The 18,563-nt window shown below is 45.2% G+C and overlaps 1 protein-coding gene across 2 annotated transcripts in view; it reads right to left on the minus strand.

Annotated features, from left to right (window-relative positions):
• Positions 1 to 18,563, minus strand: part of Trit1 (tRNA isopentenyltransferase 1) — a 48,994-nt gene that overhangs the window by 12,059 nt on the left and 18,372 nt on the right. For both annotated transcript variants that reach the window (XM_052715941.1, XM_052715940.1), the window contains exon 2: positions 4,834 to 4,976. In XM_052715941.1, coding sequence (XP_052571901.1) covers positions 4,834 to 4,976 — 143 coding nt within the window. The remainder of the gene's footprint in view (positions 1 to 4,833; positions 4,977 to 18,563) is intronic.

Genomic DNA, 18,563 nt, shown 5'->3' on the forward strand with positions numbered 1-18,563 from the left:
CATATGACACATAAAACGGTTAATATTTTTAATAAGGAATCACATTTGTTTGGAGAGCTGAGGTTCAAAGGGGAAAAGCAGAGGAAGGGCGCTCCTTCAGTGTTTCCTGTAATCTCCTGGAGTCATTTTAACTAGACCTGGAGGGACTGACTTCCACAAACCAGACACAGGATCTGAGGATGTGGCTGAAGTGTGGCTGCTTAGCAGGCAGAAGCCCTCGGTTTCATTCCCAGCACCACATAAACCTGACATGGTGACATATATCTGTAATCCCAGCACTCAGGAAGAAGAGGCAGGAGGATCAGAAGTTCAAGGTCAGCCTGGGTCCTTGTCTCAAAACAACAAAACAAAAACCAAGACGGGGCTGGAGAGATAGCTCAGTGGTTAAGAATGCTGGCTGCTCCTGTAGAGGACCCAGGTTCAGTTGCTAACACCCACATGGCAGCTCACAACCACCTGTAACTCCAGTTCTAAGCGATCCAATGCCCTCATCTGTCCTCCACTAGCACCAGACATGCCCACAGTGCACAAACACACACGTAGGCAAAGCATTTATACACATAAAATAAAATAAATCCTTTTTAAAATTTAAAAACAGAAACAAGAAGAAAAACACCACCAGACATAATGCACAATGGTACCTGGTTCTAGAAATGTTTTGTTGCTCTTCCAAATAAGGTAAGGATGCTCACCAAGGTGACAGACACCCAGTGTGTGACTTGGCCTTCTAAGATGAAGTACAGACTGATTCCCCCACACCACAGTTCTCAGAGTCAGACTCTACCATTACTGAGTTGTAGTTCAGAGTTCAGCCACCGAGACCTCACCAGACTTCAATTTCCAGGGCTCCACTCCTGGGCAAGTTACTCAACCTATCTGAGCTTCAGTTCCTCACCTGGGAACTCCAGAGTGCTTAGGGACATTAACTGTAACCGTGTGCAGAGAGCTTCCCTGAAAACTAGCAAGTACTCAGTTACCGCAGCCACTGCTGGTTTCACAGCTCTGCTTCTTGGGATTCTCTTTAGAGTCTCTTGAGCAAACAATTACTTGCTTTAACCAGGGCTTTGCTTGTTTAAAAAGAAAGATGACTTGCAATGTGCAAACAATCGTTTCCTCGCTCCTTCCTGCCAGCCAACCATCAGTGTAGAACCAGAAGCATTTCCACCAGACTCCTTCTCACTGGGAGAGTGTGAAGGAAGACATTACCAACAAAGGATCAGAGAGAGCTGGCCCAGGCACAACAGCCTAAAACCCCAGCACTCGAGAGGCTGAGGCAGGAGAATTCCATAAGTTTGTGGCCAGCCTGTGCTGCATAGTGAGTACAGGACCAGCCAGGGCTACATAGACCTCACCTCAAAAACAGACAGGGGCTAGCAAGATGGCTGGGTAGGTAATGGTGCGGGACACCAAGCCTGCTGACCTAAATATGGGCAAACTTTGAACTCCCCACCTTCCTGCACTGGACTTGAGTGCTGGGATTCTGGAGCTTGTTAAGATACTCTGAGCTTGACATTGTGATTTTACATTTATGCACTTAACCAAACTTCACAAATCCAGCCTAGAGCAGATCTGATGAAGTCATCCTCTGCTGTTCTGTCCTTGGGAAATATTAAACACTCTACTTTATGTCAGTTCTTTATGTATAATCCAACTGTATTATAGCAAGACATCATATTTGGTAACAGGTATTAATCTACAAAGGGCTTTCATATATATTATCTCATCTGACACAACAGCCCTGCAAAGTAGGTAGACCTGAAACTATTATCTGCATTTTAATCTGCCCATTTGATAGGCAAAAACATTATCTCGTTGTCTGGATTTGCATGCCCATGATTAGCAAGGAGGACAAGCCTTTTCCATGTTTATCTCCATATCTGTACTTGCTCCTATGTGAATTACAGACAAGGTCCTGTAAGTATTTTCATATTCACAAGAGAGTCAGTCCTTCATGTATTAAGACCACTAGTCACTTGTTCCTTATGTTATAAATATTTTCCCCCAAGTTTATAATATGTTCTGTTTGTCCAAAGCTGGCTTCAGACTCTGTGTAACCAGTGGCCTTACCCTCCATTCCCAGGTGCTGGGATTACAGGTGTGCACCACCACACCAAGCAGTTTTGCTTTTTTAACTTTTATAATAACACTGGCAAAAACAGACATGTATCCTGTAGTTCCCAACACTCATATTGTTTATAAAATTCTTCCATGTTGATTGATGCATGTGGCTACAATTTATTCATTTTTCACTGTTACAAAGAACTTCTATGTCAGGTGGTGGTGACACACGCCTTTAATACCAGCACTTAGGAGGCAGAGGCAGGCAAATCTCTGAGTTCAAGGTTTACAGAGTGAGTTCCAGGACAGCCAGGGCTACGCAGAGAAACTTCTGTCTTGGAAAAAAAAAAAAAAAAACCAACCCAAACTCACCCACCCACCCAAACACACACAAAAAGAAGACAAAATAAAAAAGAAACAAACAAAAACAAAGACAAAAGACAAGAAGAACTTCTATGAGCAAAGCAAATTCTGTACATTCTTCTGAGAGTGAGAATTTGGGGGTTTAGTGCAAAAGTGGATGCATAGCTAAGAAAAATCTCCTGACCAAGAGTGTCCCTAGAACATATGACCAGGCGTTCTGGTTCACAAGCCTTTTCTTTTTGGAGAGCAGCTTTCTATCGAAGGCTTGCCTAGAACTTCTTATGCTGCCATGACCTTGAAGCTTCCGATCCTCTTGCTTCCCTGAGGCTAGCCTGGTCTACAGATCAAATTCCAGGACAACCAGTGCAACACAGAGAAACCCTGTCTTGAAAAACCAAAAGTAAAGATAAAGCCCAAGCATACTTTAAAATCAAAGATCAAGTAACTACTTAATCAACTGTATGTTCTATTTGTTTCAAGTTTCATAAATATACATATACATGTGTATATATGTAAAATTCATCTGGAATCTCTAATGTTTTATGAAATAAAACTCATATGAGAAGACTTAATTTTACTTTCTTCCAAAACAACTGTGCCAAGAATAATTATAATTCCATTCATTCTTTTTTTTCAAAACAGGGTCTTTCTATGTAGCCCTGGCTGTCCTGGAATTTGCTATGTAGACCAGGCTGACCCCAAACTCAGGAGAGATCCATCTGCTTCTGCTTCCCCAGGTGCTAATAAAGAGGTGTGCCACCATCCAGGGCTTCCATTCATTCTTTACCATTCTGAAATGCATGAGACAAATGTATATACTCGTTTCAATCTATACTGCATTTCCTATTCTGTTACACGTTTTCTTTGTGTGGTTTGTGTGTGTGTGTGTTTCTGTGTCTGAGTGTCTGTGGTGTGCACTTTGGGGAATCAGTTTTCTTCTTTTCTACTCTGGGATCTGGTGATCAAACTTGGGCCATCAGATCTATGTGGCAAGTGCTTTTACCCACTGAGCGGTCTCCCTGGCCCCTCTGTTAAAAACTCATCTAGGCCGGGCGGTGGTGGTGCACGCCTTTAATCCCAGCACTTGGGAGGCAGAGCCAGGCGGATCTCTGTGAGTTCAAGGCCAGCCTGGGCTACCAAGTGAGTTCCAGGAAAGGTGCAAAGCTACACAGAGAAACCCTGTCTCGAAAAACCAAAAAAAAAAAAAAAAAAAAAAAACTCACCTAGTATTTTATAACGGCTATTGCCAATGAACCCTCAACTTAATGGTTCAAGATTCTTCCTGGTATGGAGGACTGAACCGAGGACCTCCTTCATTCATAATGACCCAGTTCTCTGACAACCGGCTTCACCCCCAGGGGCTATGACAACGTTTCAATGTTTGTTTTAATAGCGAGCAGTTCAGATATTAAAGACGATCTGAATTTTAAAGTATAAAGCAGGCCTCTTACAGCACTCATGTTTTGATTTTGTCTTTTATGCTTTTGATATGGGCTCACCATGTATCCCAGGCTGGTACTGAATGCACAATCCTCCTGCCTCGGCTTCTCTTAAGAGCTAAAATGATAGGTTTCAGCCCCTTCACCAAGTTCTTTTCCTCAAAAATGTCTTGATCTTATCCAGAACTATTTTTCCCAATCCTTTCCTATTCAACAATCCCTTTGAAGTTTTCAGTGACTTCATAATCATTATAAATCTATAATTTCATATCTCCACTTACAGAGTAGAGAAACAGAAGCTCAGTGGTGTGAGCCAGTGCTTTACCCAGGAAAAACAACATGGCCAAAAGAGGTAATTTTAGAATTAGAACATAGGTTTTCTATTTCTAAATCAGCGTCCCTGTCATAAAATGTCTTTTTCTAAATATCCTTAGGAATCACATGCAGGCTGGTGGGATGGCCCAATGGGTAAAAGCACTTGTCCAGCAAGCCTGATGACGTGAGTTCAGTCCCCAGGAGACCACGTGAAAAGCCAGATGTGGTACACACGACTATAATCCCAGCACTCCCATTTCAAAATAGGAGACAGAAAGAGGAGAATCCCTTGGAAGCTCATCACAGGTCAGACAGCCTGGAGTACACGGGATGGCAGAAACAACAGAGACCTTGCCTCAACAAGGTAAAAGGAGAGGAATGACTCCAAAAGTTGCACTCTGACCTGCACACATAGACATGGTACATGTATATACACACATACAATAATAAAAACACATAAACTTTAAAAGAAAGACCCATGCAGACCTCCTGTGATAGTGCAAACTGTAACTTAGGAGATCTGGAGTGGAGCCCAAGAGTCAGCATTTCTAATGAGTTCCGAGGGAAGCTGCCTACTGGGAGTAGGTGCCCTTGCTTAGAAGAAGAGGCAGAGGCCACTAGAAGCCCACCACGCCTGGGTGCTCTTCTCCGTAAGGATATCAGGGCAGTTGCTCTGTTCTTGAAGTCCACCACCGTGTAGCTGGTCACAAGGGGATCCACAAAGCTGATCATGTGGTGCTGGCACATCTTCTGCTCTTGGGCAGAAACCTTATTGGTGATGATGTCTAGCCCTTCATAGACCTGTGAGAAAGAAAATGACTGTGAGAAAATCATCGGCCTCCACAAAACACACACTGGATGAGTAGAAGTGACTGTCTATTTCTCCCTGCAGCCAAATACTTGGCTGACCCCAAGCAACAGGTCTAGCTTTGTCTGGGAGCCCAGCCAGAGGTACAAAAGCTAAGTCATAGAAAGAAGAAATCTAGTTCGCTTGTCACACTGCAGTTGTTAGCCTGACTTCAAGATCAAGGAGGTATGTAAATTCATGCCAGGAGAAGGAACTCCACTCTAGGCTTCAACCTGAAGCATTTAGAAATGAATCGCTTCTTTATTTATTCTACCTATCACAGGTCTCCAGAAAAGGGAACAGTCTGTATTGTTCATAACTCTATTCCAAAAGGCTCAGTAGCTCTTGGATTTAAGGGGCTCTAAAGGTTTTTAGGATCCATATAAGACAGATTCCGTCTTACGAAGTGGCCAATGTATGAAGACACATAAGACACACACATCTTCCCACTGCCTTGTAGAGACATCATGATGTGCCCAAATGACTGCTCAGGTCAGCACTTACAGTCTAAATACTACAGGCAATAACCTGCGTGCAAGCTCTTGGTCTGCCAATTCAACTAAGAAGTCCAAGTGTTCTTTGTCTGAACACAAGGTCTCAGATGAAGACCAGATTTCAAAATACTAGTTTGCGAACAGGAATAAATGTTTGGGATGAAATGTTCTCTCTGTAATCACTGATTCTAAAGGAGCACTGAATCGACAAATAGCAAGTTCCACAAGGCTGTTAAAAGCGTTTTCTATCTCACATTTCCCTTTACTTACACGAGTGTCAAGTAAGTAGAGGACGGTGCTATGGTTACAAGGAAGAGCCCTGGCGCCATGCTGCCTCCGATCAATCCCTGGCTCTGCCACTTACCAGTTTTCATTCTTGGAGCGTACAGACACTAACTTCTCTGAACCTCAATCCCTCATAAGTGCAGTGGAGATAATAACACTAACTCAGAGGGCTGCAAGGCTTAAATTACTTAATCCATATAAAACATACTTTGTTTTTACCTGGCACTCACTAAGCACTGTGAGGGGGGTCTTTATATCTGTATCACTCCACTCACTACCCCTACTTTTCCATCAGCCACTTAAAGGGCTAACCCTCCATCCTGGGATCTGCCTTTAGGTACACATTCTAGAGCTGTGGCTCTCAACTTTCCTAATGCTGCAACCCCCCTAATGTGGTGGTGATCCCCAACCATAAAATTATTTCATTGCTACTTCACAACTGTAATTTTGCTACTGTTATGAATCATAATGTAAATATCTGATACAGTCTTAGGTGGCCCCTCTGAAAGGGCTGTTTGATGACCCCAGGGGTTGATCATCACTGTTCTAGAGTCCCTTAAGATGGCAAGGTTGAAAAAGCAAACATAGCCAGATGTGGTGGGTGGGGTACACCTTCAATCCCAGCACTTTGGAGGCAGAGGCAGGCAGATCTCTGAGTTCGAGGCCAGCCTAGTCTACAAGGGTGAGTTTAAAGACAGCCAGGGCTACACAGAGAAACTCTGTCTTAAAAATCCAAAATAGAAAAGCAAACACATAATTGTAGGTAGCCCCAGAAGGCCCATGTTATTACAAACAGAACTGCCTAACATACAAATGTCAGAAATCAGGAAAAATTAAATCACAGTTTAACTTGCATTCATAGAGCTAAAAACTATAACATAAAAGATAAAAAAATCCAACTACTTATGCATATTATCATCTTTAAGTGATTTGTTAATCCTTTGCCTCCTATAGCATCAGATTAATCAGGACAGGACATAAAAGATATGGGTGAGTTGATGGTGGTGGCACTCACTTGTAATCCCAGCGCTGGAGAGGCTGAGGTGCAAAGATCGCATGTTCGAGGCCAGTCTGCACTGCATGGAGAGCTTCTATGTCAAAGCAACAAAACTAAAAGAATGCATGAAATGACACATGTCACTTAAAGTCTGAGTCAGGTGGCTTCTTATGTGATGATCACAGAATACACTTCTACAGACTAGGTCTGCTACAGTGTCACTGGGTGATTAAATCGTATTGTACAGTGTTCTATACCCAGTCACTATGTTACTGTACGTGACTGTCACATACTATTTGTGACTGAAAATGCACACTGCAGGAATGAGAGAAGGGCAGACCTGCAACACTGGCCAAGCTTCCCAAACTAAAACTTGGTGACAGACATGGGAATTTAACCTACTATTTTCGGTCTCCATCTCTCTGTATCTCTGTGTCTCTCTCTCTCTCAGTCTCTCACTCTGTGTGTGCGCGCGCATGCGCACATGGTGGAAAATAGTCTTAGACTGGAGGGTAGAGCTGGGAGAAGAACAGGACAGCTCAGTGGGTAGATGGTACTTCTTGCCACCAAGCCTGATAACAACCTGAATTTGACCCTTGGGACTCATCCTCCATCTCCCACTAGCTGTCCTCTGACCTCCACATGAAAGCCATGGCCTGTGCACCAACCCCCACACTAAAAAAACAATCTTAAGTAGGGCTGGGAATCCCACTTTTGCCTAACATGCACCAAGTCCTGGGTTCAGTCACATTGCAGGACGTGGGAAGAAACGCATGGTGGCATATGCTTGTTGTAATCTCCATAGTGAGGTGGAGGCCAGAGGATCAGACACTCAAGGTCAGCCTGACTATATAGAGAGTGCTAGGCCACCTTGGGCTGAATTAAACCTTATCTCATAATTAGTTAAATCCCAGACAAGGTCTCACTGTGTAGCCCTGGCTAGCCTTAATCTCACAGATCACCTACCTCTACCTCCCAATTGCTGAAATTTCAGGTCTGTGCCATCATGCCCAGCTTATTTATTTATCTGTTTATTTAAAGCCCCAGGTAAGGCTGGGAGTGTAACTTAGGACAGGGCATTTGTCTAACAAGTGAAAGGCATCCTAAATTGGATTCTTAGCACCACAAGAAACAAATAAGAAAAATAAGGTTGGGTAGTGCTGGTGCACGCCTTTTATCCTAGCCCTTGGGAGGCAGAGGCAGGTGGATCTCTGTGAGTTCAGAGCCATCCTGATCTACAAAGCGAGTTCCAGAACAGCCAGGGCTGTTACAGAGAAACCCTGTTTCAAAAACAAAACAAAGACAACGAGAGAGAGAGAGAGAGAGAGAGAGAGAGAGAGAGAGAGAGAGAGAGAGAGAGAGAGAGAGAGAGAGAGAAGAAGAAGAAGAAGAAGAAGAAGAAGAAGAAGAAGAAGAAGAAGAAGAAGAAGAAGAAGAAGAAGAAGAAAACAGTACAGAAAAGAAAAGGCTGACAAGGATGTAAAGAAACTGAAACTTTTTGGGACACTTAGAAATTGAAGACAGTATGTACATCCCAGAACAGGGCGAAGAACTCCGGCTCTGGACTAGCTCTGCAGCTCCTAGCTGATATCACTGACATCACCATGGCCTCTAGGTTGACCTTACAGACCCTTTCCTACTGCTGTTGCTGCTCTTGTTGGTTGGAAACAGCCTACTCGGGTCCAGTATCATCCAGTGTGTGCAAGGGGAGAGCAAAGGATGTATCTTGGGGAGACACATACTCAGGAGTCAATTCCTTTACTGCATAATGGAATCTTCCATCTGGACAACCAATTTGACAACCAACTCAATCAGCAAAATAATAGCTGTACTACTGATAAACCCACCATCTAACCCTTCACCCACCATGCCTAACCAGCTACCTACCTCTCCTTGGACTCTCCTCCCCATTTCTCTTCCAAGCCCTCTGCACAGCACCTGTCTCTCAGACAGTCTGTTCGGTGGAAGTGACATGGGGAAGGCCTTCATAGATTTCTCCCTGAAGCTCTACCACACCTTTTCAGTGATAAGGAAGGCTGAGACCAATATGGCCTTTTCTCCACTCAGCACTGCCAGTCTCCACGCCCAGGTCCCCCTGCAGACTGAAGACAGCATTAAGAAAAGCCTGGAGAGCATCCTCTCCCACTGCAAGGACTCTGCCTCTATCTACCAGGCCCCAAAGGCTTTCACATGCAAAGGCATCGCCCACAATCTCTCAGCTCTTCCACAGTCTAGACCTGGCCACAAAGGACACTTCGGTGAGTGTTCCTCATAGCCTGTACAGTAGCAGCCCCAAATTCCCATGCAATGACAGTGGTGGCAGCTCGGAGCTTGTCAGCACCAACCACAAGATCCCACAGCTGCTAGACAGCTTGTCTCAAACACCTGTTTGTCCTTCTTGACGCCGTCTATATGCCAAGTGGAAGAAAATATTGGTAACAAAACATGGAGTCTTTTCACTTAAAAATCTCCACAGGAAAAGTTCTCATAATGAGTAGTAAGATGTCTGAGGCCAGGCATGCAGCGCACATCTATAATCTTAGCACGTAAGAAGTGGAAGGAAAAAGGTCACAAGTTTAGGCCAGTCCTACATAGCAAGACCCTGCCTCAAAAGACAAAAATGAGCCAGGTGTGGTGGCACATGTCTTTAAATGCAGTTTGGTCTATGCCTGGGTTCCAGGCCAGACAAGACTATATTATGAGACCCTGCCTCAAAAATTAAATCAACTGAGGGAGAGGAGAAGGAAAGAAGGAAAGGAAAAGGGTCCTATGGTCCTCTGACCTGGCCCTGAAAGCCGAGATGAGATGGCAGCAGCTCCTCTATGCCTGGGCTTTACGATCCCCAGATGGAAGCTGAATTGCCATTAGGGACACGAAACAGGCACTCAGCCCACTGCTTCCGAGGCCATTATGAAGCTGAGAAGTCCATGTTCTAGCCTACTTTCCTTGGCATCCCTGTATCAAAGTGAAGAGCATGCAGGACACGTGACTCATAGAGGGCTCAGAGTTCTCTGACTTATGATCTCACCCTGCACAGGCTGATGGACAACCGACAGGCAACACCAGACCATGCCGGAGCCGACCAAGACAGGTGCAGGGGCAGCTGCGGCCTTCCCTTTTCTGTGGCCTGTCAATGGCTGATCTCTGAGCTCTGGGGGGCTAGCAACACAAGTTCTCCGTGTTCATGGGGCTAGAGTTCAATTCAGGGCCTGAGCCTGGGCGGGGGAGGGGGAGGCCTGAGGGCAAGTCCCACTGCCCAAGCCTCTTTCAGTTCCAACTCTGCTATCTCTCTAGGTTCACCCCCAGATATCTCCTGCCTCAAATATCCTATGTCCTCCACTGAAGGGCTCCCTCAGGGTCTGAGGAAAGGACCTGTTCCCTTCTCTCTGGCCCTGTTATACTTGCTAAACCACGTTTTTGTAGCTTTGATTAAAGTTCATCAGCCTCTACAAATAAAACCTGATAGACTGATATAGATTATGAAAAAATAAAAATGGTAGCACCAAGGGCTGGAGAGATGACTCAGCAGTTAAGAGCACTTGTTGCTCTTGCAGAGGACCTGGGTTCAATCTCAGGAGCCACAGGACAGCTCACAACCAACTGTGGTTCCAGTTCCAGGGGATCCAATTTATCCAGCTGTATGAACACAAATGATACATTTTATGGGTATATATTCTTTGTTAAAATCAGCTGTAGAGCTAAAAAGTAAAAACGAGGCTGGACGGATGGCTCAGTGGTTAAGAGCACATGATGCTCTTGCAAAAGACCTGAGTTCAGTTCCCAGCACTCGCATCAGGTGGCTCACAACAGACTATAATTCTAGAATCAGGGAAGACTGACATCTTCTTCTGGCCTCTATGGGCACCGCGCTCATGTTATACACAGACATACATGCTAGCAAAACAGCCATACATGTAAACATAAATAAATAAACAGCAAAACCACAAGAATAAGCTACTATTGGTTTGCATCAGAGATAAATATTCAAATACACCTAAAGGGAGTTGAGGGCACAGCTCAATGGTGAGCAAGCACTTGTCTAGAATATCCTGGTTCAATCCTTAGTACTGCAGAGAGAAAAACAGAAACAACAATAAAATAATAACAAAACCTAGGAACAAATCATTTTGTAAAATGCTATTTTGGGCCCAGGTTTAGGTGATAGTCATATCTCAAATGCCACAGTCATGCTTAGAATTTTATCATGTATTTATTATTTATGTCTAGGACATTCGGCTTAGACCTGTGGCTGAATGCCTTGCACATCCCCTCATATACAGCTCTCGTTAGCTCCAGGGTGCTTCTACTTAGAACAGGCAGTCTGGGAGCTGGAAGAGCTAAAAAGAAATCTTTCAAAGACAACAAGCCACTCGGCTCCATTCCCTGCTCCCAAGGGAACCTGTGATGGAGCACACAGAAATGGCTGTGAGGAAGATGAGCTGGCAGAGTGCTGGCCCAGCACAAATGAGGTCATGAGTTGACTCCCAGCACTACATAAACTGAGTCTGGTGATGCACGCCGGTCGTGACAGCACTCAAACACAGACAGACCAGAAGTTCAAGGTCATCCTAGGCCACATAAGGAATTCAAAGCCTGACTGGGTTAGAGACCCTGTCTGAAAAAGAAAAGGAAGGTGATTACAAGCTATGCTCTATATGTCATATTTTAACAATAATAAGAAAACGTGAGTTTCTTTGTGATGTCTGGAATGTTCTCAAAATTTTAGAGTTTAAGGAGGACAGACAGCTCAGCAGGTAAAGGTGCTTGCTGCCTGATGGCCCGAGTTCAATCACTAGACCCACACGATGAAAGGGGGAGAACCACTCCTGCAGGCTGTCCTATCACCTACACACAGTGTGGTACATACAAACGTGCGTGGGTGCACACTAGATAAAGGTTTAAAAAACACTCGAAAATTAGAGGTTTAAATCAGTCAATTATCTAACCTAACTGACTTGTCCCAGCACATATTCACTAAGAGCCCATTACTCGTCAGGTATTCTGTCAGTTGTCAGGCATGCAAAGAAGGTTAAGAGTTCCTGCTGGGCACGGTGGAACTGGCTGTGATCCCAACTACATTTGGGAGGCTGAGGCATGATGGCCACATGTTCAAGACCAGCCTGGACAACTTAAGACTCCAAATCAAAATAAAACTGGAAAGGGAGGGAGGGAAGGAGGGAGGGAGAGAGGGAGGGAGGGAGGGAGGGAAGGGAGGGAGGGAGGGAGGGAGGAAGGAAGGAAGGAAGGAAGGAAGGAAGGAAGGAAGGAAGGAAGGAAGGAAAAGAAAAGCAAGACTGAGGATATAGTCAGTGGTCCAATGCTTGCCCACATGCCTAATGCTCCCTACAAAAAAAGAGTTCCTGCTCTCATTGAGGCCAAGTTAGTCATGCTTACAAGAGACAGATACATTTATCATGGTCTCTTTTTCCTTGTTCTCCCTCTCTGTTCTTGATCCAGCTGGTATCTCCCACTCCCCTAAACTCTCTTTCCCTCAATCCTTGCCCTTCATTACCCTCCCTCACGTCCAGTTTGCTCATGTAGATCTCATCCATTTCTCTGTCGTTGCGGGATCCCTGTGTCTTTCTTGGGGTCCTGTTTTCTAGGTAGCCTCCCTGGAGTTGTGAGTAGCAGTCTAGTCATCCTTTGTTTTACATCTAGTATCCAAACCTGGGGCCTATGCAGGGACACTTTGCTCAGTCTGGGAGGAGGGGACTGGACCTGCCTCGACCGAATCTACCAGGTTGAGCTGAATCCCCAGGGGAGTCTTTGCCCTGGAGGAGATGGGAATGGGGCGTGGGTTGGGGGGAGGGGGGGCAGGAGGAGGGAGGACAGGGGAATCCATGGCTGATATATTAAATTAAATTAAATTATAAAATTAAAAAAAGAGAGACAGATACAAATGCCTGTAAGAACAGAGCAAGCACCATAAACATTGATAAAAGCTGGTTACAATGGTGCACACCTATAATCCTAGTACTTGGGATATAGAGGTAGAGGGATCTTGAGTTGGAAGCCAGCCTAGGCATATACTAAAATCATCTTAATAAAATAAAAACAAAAACAAAAACAAAAAACCCTTGGGAGGCTAAGGCATGAGGAGGACTGTTGTGAACAAGACTAGCCTGGATTACACAGTGAAGTCTGGGACAGCCTGGGCTAAAGAGTACTGTGTTTCAAAAATAAATAGAATGTTTAGGGCTGGAGAGATGGCGCCACAGCTAAGAGCACTTGCTCTGTAATCATGAGGGTCCTGCTCTCAGGGCAGCAACAGGATCGCTGCAGCTCACTAGTTTCCAGCCTCACCAAGAAAGCAAGATCGGTTTCAGGGAGAGACTCTGACAAGAAAGGAAAAAGCAGAGAGACAGAGGACACCTGTGCCAACTACTAGCCACGATGGGACCATCACAGGCACCTGCACGAGGCATACATGGATGCAAGTATAATACACAATGAACAGTTTTTACTGTTTTTGAGATATAAAGTTTGTGTCATGTAGTATTTCCTAAATACCACATCAAAACCATCAAACATTAAGCCAGGCAGTAGTGTTGCATGCCTTTAATCCCAGTACTCAAGAGGCAGAGGCAATCAGCTATCTGTGAGTTCAAGGCCAGCTTAGTCTGCAGAGTGAGTTCGAGGACATCCAGGGCTACACAGAGAAACCCTGACCCCAAAACAAAACAAGAACAAAATCAAGCATTTAACATTGAACTGAATTTTATGGGGGAGTACGTCTCTGTCTTGCCTATTTGATGGTTTATTTCTAGAGTGAAATTTTTCCAGGAAAAGGCCAGAAAGCTTAAGAAAGCTGACCTCTCTAAGTCAGCAGAGCTGAGCGCCTAAAGCTGCTAAAAATTAGGGTAGGGAAACTGTAACAGAAGTGAGAGAGGCAGATGAACAGGGAAGGAGGAGATCTTAACTGGAAGCCATGCTGTCCACCAGGGGACAGTTGGTGGTTGTCCCAAACATACTGGCTGTAGGAGAATGCTACTGCCTATGGACCAGACATGCTGAAAAAATAAATAAGTAAATAAAAACATGATAATCAGAAGAGTCCTTTGGCCCCTTCAACAAAGGATTACCTGCCCCAAGGTCAACCGTCCTTGAATGGGAGATCCTGTCCAGTAAATCTCCCTGAGAACCTCTTCCCAGATCTTGAGGGATCCATTTAAAGCTACAATCCTCTAAGGCTGCCATTCTGTAGGGTGCGCCTACAACTGTGGCGACCAGCAGCCCTGGCACTAGGCACTCTAGAGCTGCGACTTACCTAGCTGGCTGGCTCTGACACCACAGCGTCCACAGTAAGAGGAGAGGCTTCTCAATAAGTTGCTTCTTTACGTCCAAGTTATTGGCCCTTCATGACTTCATTTCATTCCCACGCCACATCACATCCTGCGGTCCTCCAACCCCATTCTTCCCCCCCTGCAAAACCACAGCCTCCCTCGGTTTACAGACCCATACAACTACCACCACCCTTCTCTGCTCGCCGCCCCACCTTCAAGTGCTCCCTGAATGTCACTGAGGTCACAAGGAACCTGCCTGCCAAATGTAACACTGCTCACTCAACTTTCAAAACAAATTCTGGAAAATGAAGCAATATGCTACTGCTGAGCACTCCGATTCAGAAACTGTTCTCCTCCGGGCTCCGACAGCACCACTCTCTCCAGGTTTAATTCTCAGTTCACTAGCCCTTCCTTAGGCTCCTTTACTGAGGCAAGCCACTGATCTATTAGTGATGTCTACCACGGGAACACTACTGACAAATGTAGTCTTTACGGCATGTGCCTGCCACTTCACAAGCCTCTTTGGATACCATGGCTTCTACAGTTGTCTTTATGCTGACGATTCCCAAGCCTGTATCTGCAATCCAGGTCTTCCTTGTGGTGCCAGGCCTGAACACGGAACTGAACATTCCATCTCGATGAAAGCTGCCTGCTGAAGGAGTCAACAGTACAGGGCTCTGCCCGCCTGACGAGGCTCTGGCTCCACACTCACCAGACACGAGCTCAGTTATTTAACCCACTGTGCCCCAGACTCTCCACTTACAAAGTAAGGGGGATCTTAACCCTACCCTCCGAGAGTTCCTGCAGCAATTAAATGATTCACATGAACAAAAGCACACGGAGTAGGGCCTTCCTTTCCTTTCGAGGCAGTCAATAAATGCTAGCTAGCTAGTATTCTCTGGAGCCTGTCTTCCTCATCTGTCACCTCCAAACAGGCACCTGAAACCTGACATGCCGCAAAATGAACTATTACCTCCTCCTGTGCTTGTCTGAGTAAACCACCTGGGTAATAAACCAAAAACCTTAAAGGGTTCCTGGTACCTCTATTTCTCCTCTCATTCCCTATCTACCTCAACTTTCGTCCATGCCAGTTTTTACATCTTTTTATTTACGTTTTTCTGAGACAGAGTCTCACTGTGTAGCCCGAGCTGTCCTGGGACACTCTATGCAGAATAGGCTGGCCTCAAATTGACAGAGATCCACCCGCCGCTGCCTCCTAAGTGCTGGGATTAAAGCTGTGTGCCAGCACACCCAACTCATGTTAATTTTAAAAATTATCTCAACAGGACAGTGAGATGGCTCAGAAAAGATGTTTGCCATCAAGCCTCATAACCTGCCTTTGAATCTCAGAACCAACATGAAAAAGGGAGAGAAGAGACTTCCAGCCAGACATCCTCTGCCCTCCGCACACCCGCACACTCAGACATATACACAAACACACAAAAACCAACACGATAAAAATCTTACCGTTCACCACCACCACACTTCCTACAGGCATTACAAACCGTGATCTACATGACTTCTCTAGACTATTCTATCAGCTGCCTCACTGATTTTGACCTTCAAAGTATAATCTCTCCAACAGAGGTTCACACTGCATTTTTCTAAAAAGACAATCAGATTCCATCCAGCCCCAAACTCCTTAAAACATGTCCCCGTGAGAGCTGAGCTGTCCCCAAGTCCTCCCCTCTCATCTGCCACAGAACCCTGCGTTTCCCACTCTGAAAGAACTTACTGTATACAACTCCAGAAGTCTCATCTCCCCACTTGCATCTTTCTGAGGAAGGAACTGTGTATGTCCCGCAGCCCAGGTCACCACTCTGGTTTTGCAGCCATGTTGCTGTAATACCCGACCGACACAAACCAGCTCTGTGCTCTGGCTAAGTCACTTTCTCCCTGGAGCCTCATGTTTCTCATATCTAACCATTTTAACAGTCCAAGTTTCAGGGAATGGGCTGGGGGAGGTGAACATATGCAGATGAAACGAAGAAGAAAAATTATTTTAACGAATACTGACACTAGAAAAACTCGTTTTGTTTTATAAGATAGGGTCTCACTATATCGCCTTGACTGGCTTGGTGTTCCCTCTGTGGGTCAGGTGATCATCTTCCAGTTTGTGGCTATCCTCTTGCATGGGAGTCACCAACATTGGGATTACAGGTTTAGGCTAGTAGGTCCACCTAGAAAACTGATTTTCCTTTTATCAAATTCACCTAAGCAGATGTTCAACAGCGAAAGGGCTGATCTCTCCCAGCTAACTTTACTTTCTTAAAAGTAAACTTTTTAAATTTACAACTTCTCTTGGTTAGAAAGAATGAGTGTGCTACAGAATCATGGCAATTAGGCCTTTTAGCTTTATTAAGCAAAAATTCAGCTGAAGGGCTTGCTCAGCCGTTAAAAGTAAGCACTGCTCTAGCAGAAGACCCAAATTCAGTTCCCAGCATCCATAATAAGTGGCTCACTGTAACTCCACCTGTAATTCCAGTCCCAGGGGATCCAACACCCTCTTCTGGCCTTCATGGGTACACACATTCATGTGTACGCAAGTACACATAATTAAAAAGAAATTTTTTTTTTTATTCGGTGTTGTCGCGCTAAATGATTTGTGTGCCGGCAGCGGAGATGCTCAGGTCAGGCTGGTGGCCTACATCCGACATCTTCAGTGCTATCTAAGCACATGCATTAACTGGAAGAGCATGGTGAGTGAGGAAAGGCGGCTGTGTGTACAGGATAAAGGAGACGACTGTCAGCTTGAAATTCGGGCTCTCTACCCAGCTGGAGCCTTCAACTGGCAGGTTAAGTATCTAATTTTTATTTTCATTTAAGTTTCCTCATCAGTAAAGTGAGGATAATGAGCACATCTACATTCTTTCCTGAGTATTCTGATAATTAGTTAATATATGTGAAGTGTTTAGAACAGTGCCAGCAGATGGTAAGTACTACATTAACTGCATGACATTATATTTAATATATTTAATTACTAGTGATTAAGCATGATTTTCCTTGGCTCTTGGAGGTGAGTCCCTGGCAAGTGTTTGAAAGAAGAGAACCACACTATACCAGAGCTAAAGTGTAAGTGGTCTAAAAGTGTTGGGAGTCAGGACAACTTCACAAGTTGCTTTTCTTCTTTCACCCACCGTGTGGTCCTCAGGCTTGGCAGCAACTCCATGGCTCGGAACGAGGCTATTCTAAACAGACTCCTGTGCCCTTCTTTTGGCTAGCAGACTATTCAAATACTGATCCCCGAGGAAATGGAATTTCCCCAGGAATCCCACGCTGGGAGAGGGAAAAGTCTGAACCCTGGTGTCACCAGATGAGGAGATGCATTCCTAGGAAGACATTTCAGAGTTCTGACACCTTGTCAGACTGCCCTGCAGGAGAGGCTGAAGCTGAGACAATGACGAGATGGCAGCACCACACCTTGACTAGAATAGAGGTGGAGATGGGGAGCTGTCATTGGACCCCATTCTTTATCTGTTCCTCTTCCAATTGTGCCACATTGCATAAATCTGCTTTCCTTGCTTTTCGCTATGCTTGTCTGTTTAACTGACCTGTTGAAGATGGGTGCCAGCCACCGGGCAGCGGTGGCACATGCTTTTAATCCCAGCACTCAGGAGGCAGATGCAGGAGGATCTCTGTGAGTTTAAGGTCAGCCTGGTCTATATAGAGTGTTCCAGGCTTCAGAGTAAGACTCTGTCTCAAAAAATAAACAAACAAAAGGCAGGTGGTGAAACCCAACTATTAGGGCTGTCAGGGCCCAGGCTCTGTCTGACCCTAACAGCTCCAATAACAAAAGGGGCTGTAGACACTGAGACAATGTATGACCCTTAGAGTCTCTTAACAAAATATTGACAACTGCTGTTCTAACCCAGCACATTTGCCCATCCGAACATACCCAAAGAGGAAGCTGAGACCCAAAGAGTCATGACTTGTCCAAAATCATACCTATATATAGTAGCAGGGCTGAGAGTAAAACCCAGCTTTCCAGGAAAACAAACGTGTCTGCCAGGTAAAAGGAAGACCTCAGAGTAACAACAACTGTAGCTTAGGAAAGGATACCGGCTTTGAGGTTTGCCATCAACAGATGCTAGGATACAGCTAAATGCTGTAACCAGTAGCAGTGCTCTTGACACTCCCAGGTGACCCGCAGTGACCCTAATGTGCAGGAAAGGTTGAAAACCACAGACAAGTGCTGCGCTGGACTGTGAGATGTAAACATGCAAAGAGGAGGGCTGGGGAAATGGCTCCGTGAATACAGCACACAGCATAAGGAACAGTTTTCCAGAACACACAGAAAGCGCAGAAGTGTGCAGCAAAGACAGGATCCTGGGTAAGCCTGCTAGCTGGAGAAGCCAGAATTGGCAAGCTCGCGGTTCAGCAGACGACCCTGACTCGTAAGTAAAGAGGAATGAAGAGACCCGACATCAACTTTGGGCCTCCAAACACCCCACACATGTGAACACACATACACACTACCACACA

The sequence above is a fragment of the Peromyscus californicus genome, unplaced genomic scaffold (assembly GCF_007827085.1).
Source record: "Peromyscus californicus insignis strain IS unplaced genomic scaffold, ASM782708v3 Scaffold_5__1_contigs__length_169319896, whole genome shotgun sequence".
Lineage (NCBI taxonomy): Eukaryota > Metazoa > Chordata > Mammalia > Rodentia > Cricetidae > Peromyscus > Peromyscus californicus.